The 19,646-nt window shown below is 37.1% G+C and overlaps 1 protein-coding gene across 1 annotated transcript in view; it reads left to right on the top strand.

The window, feature by feature from the left end:
* Positions 1 to 907: 907 nt before the first annotated feature.
* The window catches only part of LOC134340684 (transmembrane protease serine 5-like), a 64,515-nt gene continuing 45,776 nt past the window's right edge, over positions 908 to 19,646 (top strand). The window contains exons 1-2 of the mRNA XM_063038131.1: positions 908 to 1,143; positions 13,817 to 13,927. Of these exons, the coding sequence (XP_062894201.1) occupies positions 13,925 to 13,927 (3 nt within the window). The 5' untranslated portion in view covers positions 908 to 1,143; positions 13,817 to 13,924. The remainder of the gene's footprint in view (positions 1,144 to 13,816; positions 13,928 to 19,646) is intronic.

Below are 19,646 nucleotides of genomic sequence, written 5' to 3'. Positions count from 1 at the left end.
TGTAACATTCTTGATCTCCAAACTTGAAAGCTTCTGATCTGGCTCTCAACAAATTCCAGATTTCACTATTCATCCAGGGCTTCTGATTGGGGAAAACCCTGAACGATTTTGTCTCTACTCATCCGCAGCCGTTTTAATAAAGTCTGTAACAACCCTGGTGGAATCATACAGGACCTAAGATGAGGTCTTGAACACGGCCCAGTCCACTGACTCACTGTTACTGTTCCTTGGCCTCCCGCGACCACCTTTTAGTTGTCTGATCTCTGGAGCTTTGCTCATTAGGCTCTGTCTGGATGCAGGTAGTAGGAGTACAGCCAAATGATCCAACTTGCCAAAATGTGGTCTCGGGAAGGAACGATAGGCATTCCTCATCATAGTGTAGCGGTGGTCTAGTGTGTTGGGACCTCTGATGCAATAGGTTATGTGCTGGTGATAAAGGGTTTTTTCCAAACTGACCTGGTTAAAGTCACTGACTATAATTTGAAATGCATTGGGATGGGCTGTTTCTTATTTACAGACAGCATCACGTAGTTTTGCGAGTGCTTGCTTGTAGTCGGCTGCTGATTCAAGTTCTATCTAAACACATTGGAAGGGACAAATTAAAATGCATTGAAAACAGATAATCGCCAAACCAAGGGTCCTCTTGACAACTGGAGACTTGCCAGTATAAAACTGTGACATGGTATAAGCTGCTGAGTAGCTGAATGTATGGAACGTGTTGTTACCAAGGGATCTGAGGCAAACAGTACAGTGTAAACAAAGGCGTTGCTAAATTGCAGCATTTTACAGATAAATTTCTGATTAATTAGAAGTAATACTGGAGTTTAGCCACAAGGAGACTAGCAAAAATAAATATCTCCAAGGTTAAATATTAAACCTGCATGAGGTCAGGTAATATCACTAGCAAAGAACTTGTGGATTTTATAAATGCCCTTCACAATCTTTAGCAGTCCAATTACATGTAGGTCAATCTAAATCAAAAGTATACATGCCTGCAGATGGTGACTCCACTGCCAAATGATGGTGTGAGTCGCAAATGTAAGGCTTCAATCACAATCTACTTCGTCTTTGTGGACATATCAGCCGTCTGCATGCCGGAGTGGATGAGATCTTTGGGGAGACAGACCAGATCAGGTCAACATTGTAAGTCATCCTATCTTTCTTTGTGCTAGAGTAACTCATTGTCTTCTTTAACACTGCTTTGACTAGAAACAGCTATTGTTTCTAAATAACAGCGGTATCAAAAAATTAGACAGTGAATGAAGCATTATAAATGTTGTTGTTGCTGGCGTGTTCTGTGGACATGCTAGGTTGGTGCCAGAATATGCACGCCACTTGCAGATCTGTGCTGGCCTCAGCTCTTCTGTGCCAGTTCCCCATACCTCTCAATGACTTGATCTTCAAAATATTTATCTACATCTCCCTTAAAGTTGAAAAAGTTCAAAGTAAATTTTATTATCAAAGTACATTTATGTCACCATATACAACCTTGAGATTCAGTTTCCTGTGGGCATTCTCAGCAAATCTGTAGAATTGTAACTATAACAGGATCAATGAAAGATCAATCAAAGTGCAGAAGACAACAAACTGTGCAATTGCAAATATAGATAAATAGCAATAAGTAACGAGAACATGAAATAGGAAGATAAAGAGTCCTTAAAGTGAGGCGACTGGTTGCGGAAACATCTCAATTGAAGGATAAGTGAGTGTAGTTCAAGATACCACCACGTTGGAGCTGCAGCAGGATCTACCTATGAAGCACACACTTTGCCTTAGTCGAGTCAGCAGTTCGAATTATCTGATTTCAATGTTATGTTATGAATTGCTAGCATGTAGTAATAGACCAGCTTTCTCAAAACTATTTTGAGCTTTTGCACGTGTCAAGGAAAACATCTGCATCCTTACTAAATGCGAAAGCAAATTGCAAACGCTGGAAATCTAAAATTAAAATTGAAACACTCAGCAGGTCAGGCAGAATGTGCGGAAAGAGAAACAGAGCTAATATTTCAGTAGGAAGACCCTTCATAGTAGAATGTCTGACAAAGGGTTCAGACAAGATATTAATTCCATTTCTCTTTCCACAGATACTGTCTAACCTGCTGAGTGTTTCCATTATTTTCCATTTTTCCATGCATCGTTATGAGTCTGCTAATTTATTGAAAATAAGGAAAGATACACAAATTATTATTAGGTCTTTAAAACAATGCAGTAATTGGTTTTAGGGTCTCTGATGTTGGAAAAAATAGCCAACTTCACCACTGTGACCTCTCTACTTGCATTTTCCCTTTTACCAGTTCCAGTATTCACAACAGAAAAAGAAAATATATACAAGTGAATGTTGTTAACAGGAATGGGAGGTTGTAACTGCCTGAGAAAACCAAGGCTTTCTTCTCCAGAAAATATAAAAAAGCATAAAAATAGATATAAAACGATTTTAACAGCATGCAACTGTAAGCAAGGATGAAGAGAAATTCCTTTGAGAAAGTTTTCACTCAAAAAGTTAGAAGTTCAAAGTAAATTTATTGTCAAAGTATGTCTATGTCACCATTTTCAACCCCGAGATTCATTTTCTTGCAGGCATTCACAGTAGAGCAGAGAATTATAACAGAATCAAAGAAAAACTACACACAAGCAAGACTGACAAGCAATCAATGCGCAAAAGCAGACAAAATGCAAATACAAAAAAGATACTAATAATAAATAATACTGAAAACATGAGTTGTAGAGTCCTTTAAAGTGAGTCCATAGGTTGTGGAATCAGTTCAGGTTGAGGTGAGTGAAGTTATTCACACTAGTTCAGGAGCCCAATGGTTGAAGGGTCATAACTGTTCCTAAACCTGATGGTGTGGGACCTACTACTGTACCTCCTACCTGATAGCAGTGAGAAGAGAGCATAGCCTGGATGGTGGTGGTCCTTGATGATGGATGCCACTTGCCTGAGGCAGTACTGTGACGAGCTGGGCTGTATCCACTTTCTGCAGGCTTTTCAATTCTTAGGCAATAGTGTTTTCACACCAGGCTGCGATGCAGTCAGTCAGGATACTCTGCACTACACATCTAGAGAATATCAGGATGTAAATTCAGGACACTCTATAATAGGAAGCTTCATTTCCCAGAAAGCAGGTAGAATGTGGAATTTGCATTGTGTGAAATAATAGCAGAAGTAGATGGATGTCTTTAAATCAAAGTAGAGATATGAATAGGATTACTGATGGACTTTGATGGTAAGAAGACGTTTACGTGGCATGTAAACACCAGGTGGACTGAATTGGTCAGAAGGCATCTCCGTGCTGCAGAGAAGTTGATGTTTTCTCTGACTATAGAATTTTAAGCTTATTAGCCAGAGCCTTCATGAAAAATGATGTAGACATGTTAATATTTTGAGTTAGCTTTGTAAAAAGCACAAAGTTAATTAATTCATAGTTCAAAGAGGGGAAGCTGCAGCCTGCCTAGGGGACATTGGCCATTCGTTGAGCTAATGCAATTAACTCTGTATTGTGCCTGATGATTGGATGAGCATAACCACAATCAACTGTTCTTTTCTGATGTTTTCATGCCAATGAATTATCTGTCATGACTTATGACACTAGACGTGTTGACCAAAGAAACAGATTATAGTCAAGGGAGTCCGCACAGGGTAGAATTCTGTTTAACTGAGAATCACTTCAACATTTAAAATTTAATCAATTTTTCAAACATATATTTGGGTGTCTGGAGAGTAATACTAATTTCTACAAACAATGCCCTACAAGATCTGAAACCTCCAACATGAATAGGTAACAACTTGAAGTACAGTAAATGGAATTTAGATATGCAAACATTGTGTCTCTTGTTACCTACATAACAAATTAAGCATTGTCTGGATGTTGCTGAGGCTTTCAATGTAAATAGTTTGGTTTATTGTGTCTATATGAGATTATGAGATATGAGATGTATGAGACATATGAGATATGAGATTCTGTCTAGATGAGATTTCTAAAGATCTAAGTTTCATATCCAGGTCTAAAGTTTAAGTATGTCAGTATCACAGTTATTTTCAATTAATGATAAGATTTGGGCAATTAACAAAGGTTTTTAGGCTCCAGTCTCTGTACCAATTGTACAGTGTATCTGTGAAAAGTAACTGAAAATTTTCTTTCTGATCTCTTCCGAACACTACCACATTCAGTTATTAAACTGCAAAATAAATAACAGACTAAAATTGGTGGAAATACTCAATATCTGAGTTGGCATCCATGGAGAGAGAAAATAAGGTAATGCTTCAAGTCAACAAACTACCATCTTCTAGTTAGAAGTAAAGTTTTAAGGAGAGAAGGTAGTAAATGGCAATACTGGCAGTTTTGTGAAGGGAAAATAAGTAATGGTTCTAGAAAAGAATTAACTGCCAATGTTGAATTTAATTTTTACATCAGAAGACAAATGGGCTTGTCAAATGATGCTTTACCATGAGTGAGATTGTGTGGAAGGCTTAGGATAGAAAAATCACAGTATAACTGTAATACAGAATTAAAATTAAAATGGTAGAAATCAGATACACTAGGAATCTCTATTTGCCGTGATTTTTAGAATATTAAAGGTAGCCTAGAATCACAGGATCACAATAATGAAGGCTCTCCTATAGTTTGCTATGTCATTCCAGTGTTTTGACGCAGTATTGATGGAATGGTTGCCAAGCATTGAAGGTGGGATAGAGAATATTTTAGAACAGTACAGCACAGGAACAAGCCGTTTGGCCCACAATGTTGTGCTGAACCAAATAATTTAATAATCAAATGGACATCTAAACTAATCCCTTCTGCCTACACTTGAAGCAAACTCCTGACAAAGGGATCTCTGGCTTCCTTCCATATAAACAATTTCTGCATTTGTAGAGTCAGCAGAACACCACATTTATCACCATTATAATCCATCAAAACTAAGTATTTGCACCAAAGACAAAAATAGATGCTTCAATCATTCCTGAGGGGAAATATTAACTTATCCCACTAGGATTTAGATAGCTTTGCTCTCATTTCATTCCCTTTGTAAATTGTATAGCCAGTTGTCAATCTTGCTTAAGAACTGCATTTTTCCAAAATCCAAAGCAAGCATTCTTCATAGGAAGATTAGAAAGGTCTCTCTTCAGTCATTGCTCAGTACTCCCATACTTGCAAACAGTACTGTCACAATGTAATAGTAACACGCAGAAATGCTGGAGGAATTCAGCAGGTAAAACCTGCCCATAGCGAGGATATCTGTAGATAACTATATCAGATAGAGCTTAAAATCTCCAAAGGTGGCATTGAGTTCACTGTCCGCAAATCCCTAACTCAAAAGGAGATTTTAAGCCTTATGTGATATAGGTATCTATAGGTATTTTCACTATAGGGAGATTATACTGTATCAACTCACCCTTCAAAGACTAGCTTATTTCCCTGTCTAGAGTCAGTGGCAAGGTCTAATGCTACACCCTGTATTTGACTAATGTGTTCCCCCTCCTCACTAAGGAGGAGATACTTCCAGCTAATGAAATAGGTTAAACACAATTTTATTTTAATGATAAATGTTTAAATTTAGACAAATAGTGTTTTATACATATTTAAATCTCACAGAGGACTTCTGATCTATAAAAGATTTCCAAATTACAGAAGATTTATAAACTACAAAGGATTTCCTAACACAGACACAATTCTTGTGAATTAAAAGAACATACCAACGAATTGCAGACGGACAAGTTATCCATCACAGAAACCGAAGGTTGAGGAATGGATTCCAGTTCTTCTTTCTGTCGCCCTGTTCTTTCTGTCATTCTCCTTGTCATTCCTAACAATCCCCAATGCTTTCTAACATTTATACTGCCCTACTAATTGTTGACACCATCTGTATGTGATGTTTTCCGGATACTATTGCTGGGACAAAGTAATTCACACAGATGGTCTAAAAGCTTCAGGGGACAGAAATCCCAAACACCCAAAGTTAATGTTGATTATCTGAGTACATAGATATCACAATTATTAATTGATCTAGTATACCTCTGAACATTTTTGATATGCTAAGTGACAGAATAAGCCTGGACTGCAAGCTTCCTTGAATTCAATCACAATGGCACAAATAGTTTAGCTAATGTTGTCTGGTTTGATGCAGGCCAATTAACTCAACCCCATTGTCTTTCATTGATTAAACATGGGCCTACAAGAGCTCACTGTTTACTTGTTTACAACAAGAAGGGTAGCAAAGGAATTTTGGAAAGATCATACTGTGGTGCCAATAATCCTCTTGTGCCCTGGGAAGTGAATATCCAGCACACGATAAATGGAAAAATAAGTTTGACACTGATAGAAAGAAATATTCACACATAAATCAAACGTTGATGGCAATGATGTGGCAGTATCTTCCACATCTGTGACAATGCCTGCCGCAAATGACAAGAGTAGCAAGAGTTTCAAATTATGTGCCATCCCGATTCAGGCATACATCAACCACTTCAAACCTCGATCAGAATCCTGGAACTGCCTTTCCAATGAGACTTGGACAAATAAATGCAGGTCTACAGGGATCAGATCATTTGATGGGTAATAAATAGCGGCCTTCTTAGTGAAACCAAAAAAAAAAAACAGCAAATTATGTATAGAAAATATCACAAGGCTATTTTCCCAATGGTTTTCAATGCTTATCTCAATCTATTACAATTTTAGCAACCCATCTGGAGAATTATTCTTTTAAGAGGAAATTAGGCAGAAATAATTAAAGCACTATTGATTGCAAATAATAGTATATGGCATTGCAGAATCCATCATACTACGTTCAGCAAATACAACATCTTTTCAATCAAGAGGGGTCACCTCAAAACAGGCAAGGCTGTAAGGAAATAGGCCTATTGTGTCTGTGTTGGTGCAAGAAAGCTTTCCCAACTCAATCCCACCTCCTTGCACTTGGTTCTAGTCTGAAGATCACAGTTGGTTTAAACTTGACAAGTTCTGTCAGTATCACTCTTTCCGGCAGTGACTTCAAGACCCCGACGACCCTCTGGGTGAAAAGACATTTACTCTTCCTTTGACTCATCTGCCTATCAATTACATTACTTCTGCCATTTAGTTTTTGATCCATTGTTGAAAGAAACAGGCTTAACTTTTTTTTCTGTATCTCTTCTTCTCCCAATCTTATACACCTCAAGTTAGTCACCACTCAGTTGCCACTATCCCAGAGACACTCTAACTTATCCAATCTTTCCTCGTATCAATTCACCTGGAAAGATCCCAAGGGTCCTCTCTGACCAAAGTAAGATGACAATTTTAAAAGGGTCTGTAGGGTAAGCTTACTCAAAGGGTTCATCAAATGGCCTTCTCACAATGCTTTACTTCTTCCAACAATTACAAAATAGATTCAATTTTACGTGATTGGATAATTCATAAATTGAGTCCAGGGACCTTTTCTCCCTAGCTATCTGCAATATAGTTCTAAATAAAGAAGCAAAAAAGAAAAAGGCACTTATTAAATAATTTTCTTTTCAAGACTAGGTAACAAGAATATCCAGGAAACCATAGAAACCATAGAAACTACAGCACAGAAACAGGCCTTTTGGCCCTTCTTGGCTGTGCTGAACCATTTTCTGCCTAGTCCCACTGACCTGCACACGGACCATATCCCTCCATACACCTCCCATCCATGTATCTGTCCAATTTATTCTTAAATGTTAAAAAAGAACCCACATTTACCACCTCGTCTGGCAGCTCATTCCATACTCCCACCACTCTCTGTGTGAAGAAGCCCCCCCTAATGTTCCCTTTAAATTTTTCCCCCCTCACCCTAAACCCATGTCCTCTGGTTTTTTTCTCCCCTTGCCTCAGTGGAAAAAGCCTGCTTGCATTCACTCTGTCTATACCCATCATAATTTTATATACCTCTATCAAATCTCCCCTCATTCTTCTACGCTCCAGGGAATAAAGTCCTAACCTATTCAACCTTTCTCTGTAACTGAGTTTCTCAAGTCCCGGCAACATCCTTGTAAACCTTCTCTGCACTCTTTCAACCTTATTTATATCCTTCCTGTAAATTTGGTGACCAAAACTGAACACAATACTCCAGATTCGGCCTCACCAATGCCTTATACAACCTCATCATAACATTCCAGCTCTTATACTCAATACTTTGATTAATAAAGGCCAATGTACCAAAAGCTCTCTTTATGACCCATCTACCTGTGACGCCACTTTTAGGGAATTTTGTATCTGTATTCCCAGATCCCTCTGTTCTACTGCATTGCTCAGTGCCTTACCATTAACCCTGTATGTTCTACGTTGGTTTGTCCTTCCAACGTGCAATACCTCACACTTGTCAGTATTAAACTCCATCTGCCATTTCTCAGCCCATTTTTCCAGCTGGCCCAAGTCCCTCTGCAGGCTCTGAAAACCTTCCTCACTGTCTACTACACCTCCAATCTTTGTATCATCAGCAAACTTGCTGATCCAATTTACCACATTATCATCCAGATCATTGATATAGATGACAAATAACAATGGACCCAGCACTGATCCCTGTGGCACACCACTAGTCACAGGCCTCCACTCAGAGAAGCAATTCTCTACCACCACTCTCTGGCTTCTTCCATCGAGCCAATGTCTAATCCAATTTACCACCTCTCCATGTATACCTAGCGACCGAATTTTCCTAACTAACCTCCCATGCGGGACCTTGTCAAAGGCCTTACTGAAGTCCATGTAAACAATATCCACTGCCTTCCCTTCATCCACTTTCCTGGTAACCTCCTCGAAAAACTCCAATAGATTGGTCAAACATGACCTACCACACACAAAGCCATGTTGACTCTCCCTAATAAGTCCCAGTCTATCCAAATGCTTGTAGATTCTGTCTCTTAGAACTCCCTCCAATAACTTACCTACTACCGACATTAAACTTACTGGCCTATAATTTCCCGGATTACTTTTCGATCCTTTTTTAAACAACGGAACAACATGAGCCACTCTCCAATCCTCCGTCACCTCAACCGGAAGACAGCGACATTTTAAATATCTCAGCCAGGGCCCCTGCAATTTCAACACTAGTCTCCTTCAAGGTCCGAGGGAACATCCTGTCAGGTCCCGGGGATTTATCCACTTTAACTTTCCTCAGGACAGCAAGGACCTCCTCCTTTTCGATCTGTACAGTTTCCATGATCTCACTACTTGTTTCCCTTAATTCCATAGACTTCATGCCAGTTTCCTTAGTAAACACAGACGCAAAAAACCTGCTTAAGATCTCCCCCATTTCCTTTGGTTCCGCACATAGCCGACCACTCTGATCTTCAAGAGGACCAATTTTATCCCTTACAATCCTTTTGCTCTTAATATACCTGTAAAAGCTCTTTGGATTATCCTTCACTTTGACTGCCAAGGCAACCTCATGTCTTTTTTTAGCCCTCCTGATTTCTTTCTTAAGTATTTTCTTGCACTTCTTATACTCCTCAAGCACCTTATTTACTCCCTGCTTCCTATACACGTCATACAACTCCCTCTTCTTCTTTATCAGAGTTGCAATATCCCTTGAGAACCAAGGTTCCTTATTCCTATTCACCTTGCCTTTAATCCTGACAGGAACATACAAATTCTGCACTCTCAAAATTTCTGCTTTGAAGGCTTCCCACCTACCGATCACATCCATGCCAGAGAACAATCTGTCCCAATCCACGCTTTTTAGATCCTTTCTCTTTTCTTCAAAGTTGGCCGCCTTCCAGTTAAGAACCTCAACCCTAGGACCAGATCTATCCTTGTCCATGATCAAGTTGAAACTAATGGTGTTATGATCACTGGAACCAAAGTGCTCCCCTACACAGACTTCTGTCACTTGTCCTAACTCGTTTCCTAACAGGAGATCCAATATTTCATCCCCTCTAGTTGGTCCCTCTATATATTGATTTAGAAAACTTTCCTGAACACATTTTACAAACTCTAAACCATCTAGACCCCTAACAGTATGGGAAACTTTATGTTTCGTAAATCTGGGACAATCCTGGAAAGTTGGCATTTGCCTAGTGCCTCCAATAAAGACAAAGGCTTCAAGCTTACCCCATGCACACAGGATTAGTTGAAGATGGAAGGTTTCAAAATCAACCCCTACTAGAGGAAAACTGATTAATTCTAAGCAGGGATAAAGGATGTGGAATGTCAGACTGCAGAGAGGTGCAGTGGAGGGGGTGGATCTCAAACCGCAAAAATACCCAGTGGAGAGAGACTGAAGAAATATCCAGAGGAAAGAGAAAGAGTTAATCCAATTAGAATTTTAAATGTGTTTCCCCATTTACATTAACTCTTCAATCGATATCTAGTCAATATCCTGCAGGTTTAAATAATAGATTAGAAAGTAACATATCCATTGAGAATTACATTTTGTTAAATGTTTCCAAAAATGATTTAATTTTGAATATAATACTTATTATATCAATGTGCCATATATCCTTATGGTCACAATTAAATATTATTAGCAAGGGCTTCAAGCTATGGATCCAGCTTTCACTGAATACATGAAGACAATTTTTTTTGTTCCTTGCAACTTAATTCAGACAAACAGATGAGAACAGAACTAGAATACAAACAGGACTTTCAGATATTATTTTGTAGGTGTAATGGACAAGCACACGATTGGGCCAAACTCAGATTGGAGGAACAACACCTCATATTCTGTCTGGGTAACCTTCAACCTAAAGCACGAACATTGATTTCTCTAACTTCTGGTAACTATCCCCTCCAGCCTTCTTTTTCCATTCCCCATTCTGGTTGCCCTCTCACCCTTTCTCTTCCCACCTGTCCATCACCTCTCTCTGGTTTCCCACCTTCTTCCCTTTATTCCATAGTTTACTGTCCTCTTCTATTAGATTCCTGCTTCTTCAGCCTTTTACCTCTTCCAACTATCATTTCCCAGCTTCTTACTTCATTCCCAACCACCCACCTTCCCCCTTACTTGGTCTCACCTATCACCTCCCAGCTCCTCTCCCTATCCCTCCCTTCTTATTCTGGCTTCTTTCCCCTTTCTTTTCAGTCCTGATCAAGAATCTGAGCCCAAAATGTTGACTGTTTATTCCTCTTCATAGATGCTGCCTGACTTGCTGCGTCTCTCTCACATTTTGTGTGTGTTGTTGAAGATTTCCACTATCTGCAGGATTTCTCATGTTTTTGAAGTAATTATCTGTATTTGGAGCGCATTATCAATTACTCATTGATAATTGATAATGAACTTACCCCTGATAAGGTAACTTCAGCGCAATAAATTGGCTGAGAGTTCCATTGATTGCAAGGGTTAAATACGAGCGTTAGCTCTTTGAGCTAGCGAAATAGCTTCACTTTCATTTTTGTTCAAAGTCCATATTTATTTCTCTTTTGTAACTGGCAATTTCCAAGTTGCCAATTTCAGTTAGAGAGCTCTGTGTGAGAAAGAAAAGATAACTAGACAATAATCTCTAACGCTAAAGCAGATTACTGGGGCAGAGTGAAATAATTTTTTTGGAATTTACCTCATTCTGTTCCACTTGATTTGGGATTGGCTGCTAGTAACACTGAGTGAAGGAGGGTAGTCAAATTCTTCCTAAATGCTTTTTTCCTCCAGAGATTTATTGTATAAGGTCCACTTTAAAGCTGCTTTTTACTGCAAAGTGTTTACACAAATGGAAATAGAACTCACAAAGTAGTTGGCCTACTGCTAGGCTGCAGTTCAGGAATGCAAAGTTGGAGTAAACACACCACACAGACTACGTGTTCAATGTGGTAGTTCATCAGTGCCATTTCACAAGTAATGAAGGATTGCTCATAATGAGTACTCCCCTTTCCATTAATAGTACTATCCCATTAATAGGTTTTTTTTTTAAAAGCTGATGCCACACAATGTACTATATCTACAGTACAATATATACAATCACCACTGAACTATTGTCAAATGCCCTACGGTTAATTCCTAACATGTAACTCCTTGAAATAAAGTCTCTTGTCTAGCACATTTACTAAAAGGGGGGTGGATAGCCCTCCCACCATTGAGTATATTTACATGGAGCACTGCCACAAGAAAGCAGCATCTATCATCAAAGGCCCCCACCATCCAGGCTATGCTCTCTTCTTGCTACTACCGCCGGGCAGGAGCTACAGGAGCCTCAGGTCCCACACCACCAGGTACGGGAACAGTGATTACCCTTCAATCATGAGGCTCCTGAACCAACGTGGATAACCTCACTCACCTCAACACATAACTGATTCCACACCCAATAGACTCACTTTCAAGGTCTCTACAATTCATGTTCCCAGTATTTTTATTTATTCATTTATTTTTTATTTGCACAATATTTTCTTCTTTTGCACATTGTTAGTCTTTGTTTATATATAGTTTTTCATAAATTGCATTGTATTTTTACTTCCCTTGTGAATCCAAGAAAATGAATCTCAAAGTAGAATAGCGAAACATATACATACTTTGATAATACGTAAATTTATTTTGTCTTTGATTTTGAAACACTGCCAAAGTCATTGACACCACCACTCCATGTTCTTGCCTTCAGCAGCTGGGCTACACAGGGCACCACTCAAACATCAAGTTACTTCACCCTCGCAGCATTCACCCTCGTTAGCATTTCTCATAACCAGGCTGCAGTTGTAACTTCTTCAACCATTTTCTTGGCAATTACTTCCTCCCCTGCTGTGATATTAGAGTAGCTGGGCTCCTACGGTGGTCTGTTAATGATACACCATGGAAGTAGGCCATTGACCCAGTCAGGCCGGTTCTCTGAAATGGCTAACACCCTCTCCTCCACCTCATCATCTATTGCTATTCCCTTACATCTCTACAATTTTGTTCAGTGTCAGAAAAAGCTGCAGAAAGTTGCAAACACCACCAGCTCCATCATGGGCACTAATCTCCTCAGCATCGAGGACATATTCAAGAGGTGATGCCTCAAAAAGGCCGCATATGTTAGTAAGGATCCCCAGCATGCAGGACATGCTCTCTTCTTATTACTACCATCAGAGCAGAGGTGCAGGAACCTGAATACACACACTCAATGTTTTAGGAACAGTTTCTTCCCCACAACCATCAGATTTCTGAATGGACAATGAACCAACCCATGAACACTACCTCATTATTTTTGCTCTGATTTAACACATATAGATTTCTGATTCTGATTCTGAGCATTGGTCTGTTCCCTCCAAAAAAGAATACGCAATTTATTTCCAAAACACAACATTGTGTCGCAAATTCTAGTTGGCAACTTAATGGATATGTTTTTCCTACATATTGCAACAGATCCTCTCTTAACGATGTTGAATCTGGTCCTGTTGTATAGACTATTCACTGTGACTTCAAGCAGATTACATGATTATATCTGTGAACTGCTGTGAACTACTGCTGCTACATTACAAAATTTCACGACACATGCTGGTGAGAATAAACCTGATTCTGATTCTGAACTGTAGATTGCAACCAGCACCCAATCATTTCACCTTACATTTCAAATGTGCCGTATATCTTTAGGAGTCACGTGCTTCAGAGTGTTCTGTCATCCTGCAAATGTCTGTGGGAAAGGTCAGTGACTAAGATATAAAAACTGGAATATTAGTCATAGTCATAGTAATACCAGTCTCTTTGGCCTTTATAACTAAGCCAATCCTTTTTTTAATATTTTGAATCATTTAGAAAACTTGAAGTTAAATGATGTGGTTGCCAAGCAGTAGCTGAGCTATGTTTGCATGGAATGTGTCTACAGCTTGATATTTCAAAACAAGTTTTACCAGCTGAGTAACTCTGAGGTTTCTCTATGAAAACAAAACCCATCCTGTATTATAATGCTAATATTATTATCTCTCAGAATGACACAGGAATAGACATTTGCTTCGTAATCGCAAACCAAAATACGTTCAGTAGCTTCCACACAAGAACAGCTGACAGCCATGAACTGTGTGTACTGAAGCCTATAATGGTAAGCATTTAAAATAAGAATACTAACTGGCATGTTACTCCACTGTTAATTACAATACTTTACAAAAGTACTTTCCTTTGTAGTGGCTTAAATATGAAATGCTGGATTTGCAGAATAATTCTTGAAAAAGTCTGGACAAGCCATCTTTTCAATCAGATGCTATCTCCTGTTTTGAATGGTGTTGAGCTGCCCTGTTGAGTGCCTGTCAATCTATTTTGTACTTCCAATATTGTAGAGTGATCTTGCTTCAAGTCAAAACATTTTGGTTACAGTGAACAGATCTTTCCCTCATCTGTTAGAAGCTGTGGGCTCAAGCCTTTTACCCCTCCCCAAAGTCAGGGACAAAATCTAAACTGACAGCTTTCATGCAATATTGTGTGAATCATACTGACAAAATTTTAAACCAAGCTTCCTTTTGTTCTGTAAATGTAAGTTAAATCATCTCATTTTTCATTTCATTTTAAAATCTTTTTTATTATTAAAGATCAACAAAAAATACATTAAGGTAATCAAGTCAATATGTACAATGAAGAATTAAATTAGCAAATGACTGATTAACAAAGGTAAGCAATATATCAATAATAATAAAAGATAAAGTGTTACAAATATTTTTGAAAGAAAAAAGAAAAAAAAAAGAACCCTACTAACTAAAAAAAAAATGAAAGAAAAATCCCCATTGGGAGCACAACCCTGGAGCTATACGTCATACAAGCTTCCATAAAAGAAAAACATCAATCCGCCAACTCAAATCCATTTAAACAAAAATCTGAAGGAAACCATGTTAATTAACTCAAATCAGATGCTAGTAGCGGGTAAATGAACCCCACCTTTTCTCAAAATCAAATCGATGATGAAAAGTTCAACTTCTGATTTTCTCCAAACAAAGACATAGCATCACCTGAGAGAACCATTGTATCAAAGTAGGAGCAGAAGCATCTTTCCATTTCAACAAAATAGCCCTTCTGGCCAATAATGTAACAAATGCAATTACATGTTGGTCTGATAGAGAAATACCATGAATATATTGAGGTATTATACCAAACAAAACTGTCAATTTATACAGAACACAACCAAAACATATGTGTCAATGTAGCTGTCTCGGTTTTACATCTATCACACTGACTATCAACATCAGGAAATATTTTAGACAGTCTCTCCTTTGTCAAATAGTAACAATGTACAATTTTAAATTGAATTAAAGTGTGACTGGCACAGATCGAAGAAGAGTTAACCAACTTCAAAATCCGCAACCAATCCTCTGATATCGGGGTCATGTGAAGCTCTCTTTCCCAATCTTGCTTAATCTTAAGTGAAGGGTTATTGTGCTGTTGTAACAGTAAATTATAAATTTTCCCAATAAAACCTTTCACTAAAGGGTTCATTTTTAAAATACTATCTAACAGGTCAGAATCCTGTATATATGGAAAATTATTTAAATATTCTTGTAAAAAGTGTCTGACCGAAGATATTGCAGGAAATGTGAATATGAGAGAGAGTATTTAGTTACTAATTTCTCAAAAGACATCAATCGGCCATCTTGGAACAGGTCCATGAAGGAATAAACTCCTTTATTCCTCCAAAGAAGAAAGGTAGGGTCACTTAATGGTTTAAATAAATAATTTCAATAAATTAAACTAAAAAGTTAAAATTTTTTAAGATGAAAATAATTACAAAACTGGAACCAAATTTTTAATGATTGCTTAATCGCAGGATATAAATTTAAATTAGCAATTTTGGCCAGTTGTACAGGTAGAGAAGCTCCTAATAACGAGGTTAAGTGAAACTGTTTCACAGCTTACAATTCCAAATCAGCCCAAGGTGGTCTTTCATTTTTATCAGCCCAATATAACCAAAAACACATATAATGTATATTAACAGCCCAATAATACATTCTCAAATTAGGCAGAGCAAGACCTCCATCCTTTTTTAATTTTTGTAAATGATATTACCAATTCTTGGTCTTTTATTATTCCAAACAAAAGATGAAATAATAGTCAACCTGATCAAAAAACTTCTTAGTTAAAAAAAATAGGAATATTTTGAAATACATATAAAAATTTTGGTAAAATAATTTTTAACTGCATGAATTCGGCCAGCTAACAGAAGTGTAAGTGGATTCCATCTACAAAATAATTGTTTCATAAAATCCACTAAAGGCACCAAATTAGCTTTATAAAGGTCTTTATAATTTTAGTAATAATAATAACTAAATATTTTAAAGAGTCCATAAATTTAAAAGGAATATCATCATATATAGAAGCAGAATCATTTAGAGGAAATAATTCACTTTTATGAAGGTTTAGTTTATATCCCAAAAACTTTCCAAATTCGTTTAATAGTTTCAATAAACTAGGAATAGATTCTTCCAGAGTTGAAATATAAACTAAGAGATCGTCAGCATAAAGGGAGATCTTATGAATAGTCCCATTTATGGAAATTTCATGGATATCTTTAGCTTCACGAAGTGCAATAGCCAAGGGTTCCAGCACCAAATTAAATAACAAGGGACTTAACGGACATCCTTGTTTCCTACCCTGCAAAAGCCAAGAAAAGGAAATCTGCAATTATTGGTAATAACAGTAGCAATAGGGCTTTTATATATCATTCTGATCCACTTATAAAATTAATACCAAAGCCGAATTTCTCTAAAACGTTAAATAACTATTTCCATTCAACTCTGTCAAATGCCTTTTCAGCATTGAGAGAGACAACACATTGGGGAGTCTTAGAAAAGGATGAGTATATAACATTTAACAGTCTCTGAACATTAGAGAAGGAATAACGGCCTTTTATAAAACCTGTTTGGTCCTGAGAGATAATTTTAGCTGGAGTATTCTCCAGCCGATTAGCCATTATTTTTGAAAGAATTTTAGCATCCACATTTAATAATGAAATTGATCTATATGAAGCACAGTCGGTAGGGTCTGAGTCTTTCTTAATAATTAAAGAAATGGAAGCTTCATAAAATGTGGGAGGTAACTCTCCTATCAATAAAGAATCTTTAGGCATTTCCAACATATATGGAGAAAGCAATTTTTCAAATTTTTTATAAAATCCTACAGAATAACCATCCAGTCCAGGAGCTTTACCAGGTTGCATTGAAAAAATAGCTTTCTGGATTTCGTTTTCAGTAATAGGATCATCAAGAGTTTGTTGATCTTCAACAGAAATTCGAGGAAAATCGATCTTTTGTAAAAAGGCATTCATTTTAGAAGGATCAACTGGAAACTGAGATTTATAAAGTTCAATGTAAAAGTCTTGAAAAATTTTATTAATGTTTTCATAATTACATGCTAAACTACTGTCTCCCTTATGAATTTTTAAAATTTGTCTTTTGGCTCTAGCTGCTTTTAATTGAGATGCTAATAGCTTAATATTTTTATCTCCAAACACATGAAATTGACTTTTCAACTTAAGCAAATTTCTTTCAATAGGATAAGTTAATAATAAATTATATTGTGATTGGAGTTCAACCCTTTGTTTGAATAAATTAATGTTAGGAGAGATTGCATAAATATCATCCAAGTCTTTAATTTGTTTTGAAATCTTACATAACTCTGTTTTTATCTGTTTCTTAAACATAGTTTAGGAGATTATCTGACTGCGCAAATATGCTTTAAATGTCTCCCATATAATCAATTTCGACACATCCCCCTTATCATTAAAAAGAAAAAAATCTTTTATCTGTGTCTCAATAAATTTGACAAAGTCTGAACTTCGTAATAAATTTTCTGGAAAACGCCAAGGCAAATTTGCAATAACAACATCATACAATTCAAAAGCTAAGCTTAAAGGTGCATGATCCAAGAGAACAATAGCATCATATTCACATTTCTGGACTTTGGACAGAAATCAGAGATCAGCTATAAAATATTCAATTCTCGAATATTTTTTGTGAACATGTGAAAAAAAGAGTAATCTCCATCATTAGGATGCAGATGTCTCCAAACTTCAACTAGGCCATAATCAATTAAAAACGAGTTAATAAGTGATACAGAACAACTCGGAAGCTGCAGATTGGCTGAACTCTTGTCAATCAATCAATTTATACAACAGTTGAAATCACTGCCCATTAACGACATATATTCATTTAAATCCGGCAATAAAGCAAATACATTTTTAAAAAAAGAATGATCATCTACATTAGGTCCATATAGATTAAACAAGACAATTTTTTTCTATTACAAATTGTCCCTTTAACAATTAAAAATCTACCATTAATATCTGACACAATGTCTTCTTAGATAAATAAAATATTAGATTTAAAAATAGATATGCCCTTTATTTTATTTTGACAAGTAGTGTGAAATTGAAGGCCCTTCCACATTTTAAAAAAATCTATTTTGATCGCCCGTTTTGATATGTTTTTATTGAGCAAAATTTATATCCGGTTGGAATCGATTAATGATTTTAAAAGTCTTCTTTCGCTTAATAGGATGATTCCAACCACGTACGTTCCAACTTACAACGTTTATCTGTTTAGCTACCATAAAAAAAAATTTTATTTAACACATAAATACACGCATATCAGCGCGGGCTAATCTAAACTGGTGGTGATAAGTATAACCATATACAAATTAGATTATCTGGATTTCTCTGTGTCCTACATTGCAACAATAACTATAGAAGTACTTCATTGTCATTAAATCAATTTGATGCATACAGTACTGAGATCATGAAGTGCTCTATAAATGGAATTTGCTTCTATAGGACACATCAATTTGGGGCAGCATGGTAGCGTAGTGGTTAGCACAACGCTTTACAGTATCGGTGACCTGGGTTGAGCTCCTATCACTGCGCCTAAGGAGTTTGTATGTTCTCCCTGTGACCACATGGGTTTTACTATACATGATATTATAGAATTCTGACACTTTTTGAGCAGAAGAATCAGCCCTGAATTTCATTGGCAATTTCCATGTACTCCCAAAGCAGCAACATCTAATGGATTTATTTGGATACAGTCCAAATATGGTTAAAGAATTTGTAATTTAAAATCTGGAGATATTCAGTCTAATACAGTATTTTCTGATATGACTTTTGCTTCTCTTATGAGCTACTGCAACTGTCAGCTAATGGTAACCCTGTAGGACTTGTGGGTAAATGCACAGGGTGAACTTAGGGAACAGTATCAATGCATTTAATGGAAAGCTAGACAAGACATATGAGAGGGTGAGCTGGTAGAGTGTAATGAGGGAAGGTATGGCAGAAGGATTATGTGAAGCTTTAACTCCAACATAGTTCAACAAGTTAGAATGTCCTAGTACAAGCAATCATACAAAAGCCTGTGTGAATTGAACATTGTAGAAAGTGCAAAAAATAACTTGGGATGTCTCACTACATTAAAGATGTTAAATAAATTAAGGTCCTTGTTGAGCATGAGTTAAAGGTGTTTAGAATTTTTTGATTTCTAATGTTCAGGATTTCTAATCTCGTACTGTATATTGTAGAGCAACAGGGAGAAATTTAACTTGACTAACAGGCACTCCCTATTTGCAAATTATTGAGGTTACATCACTTGCCTGAAGTGAATGATCCAATCCATCTCAGTTCAACGTGCCATTTAGTGCTGCAGCAACCGGAGAATGAATGAAACTGGAGAAGGCGTGCAGTAAGTGGGAGTATGAATGAATGAGTGAGGTTGAAAATGATTGGGATGTGTGGCCCTCCAGGATGAGGGGGATAATGAATGAGCAGAGATCTGTGAACAAAGCAGAAATTA

Source organism: Mobula hypostoma, chromosome X2, assembly GCF_963921235.1.
Source record: "Mobula hypostoma chromosome X2, sMobHyp1.1, whole genome shotgun sequence".
NCBI classification, from domain to species: Eukaryota; Metazoa; Chordata; class Chondrichthyes; order Myliobatiformes; family Myliobatidae; genus Mobula; species Mobula hypostoma.
Note: the sequence above shows the minus strand (reverse complement) of the source record. Positions and strands in the feature narration are given on the sequence as shown.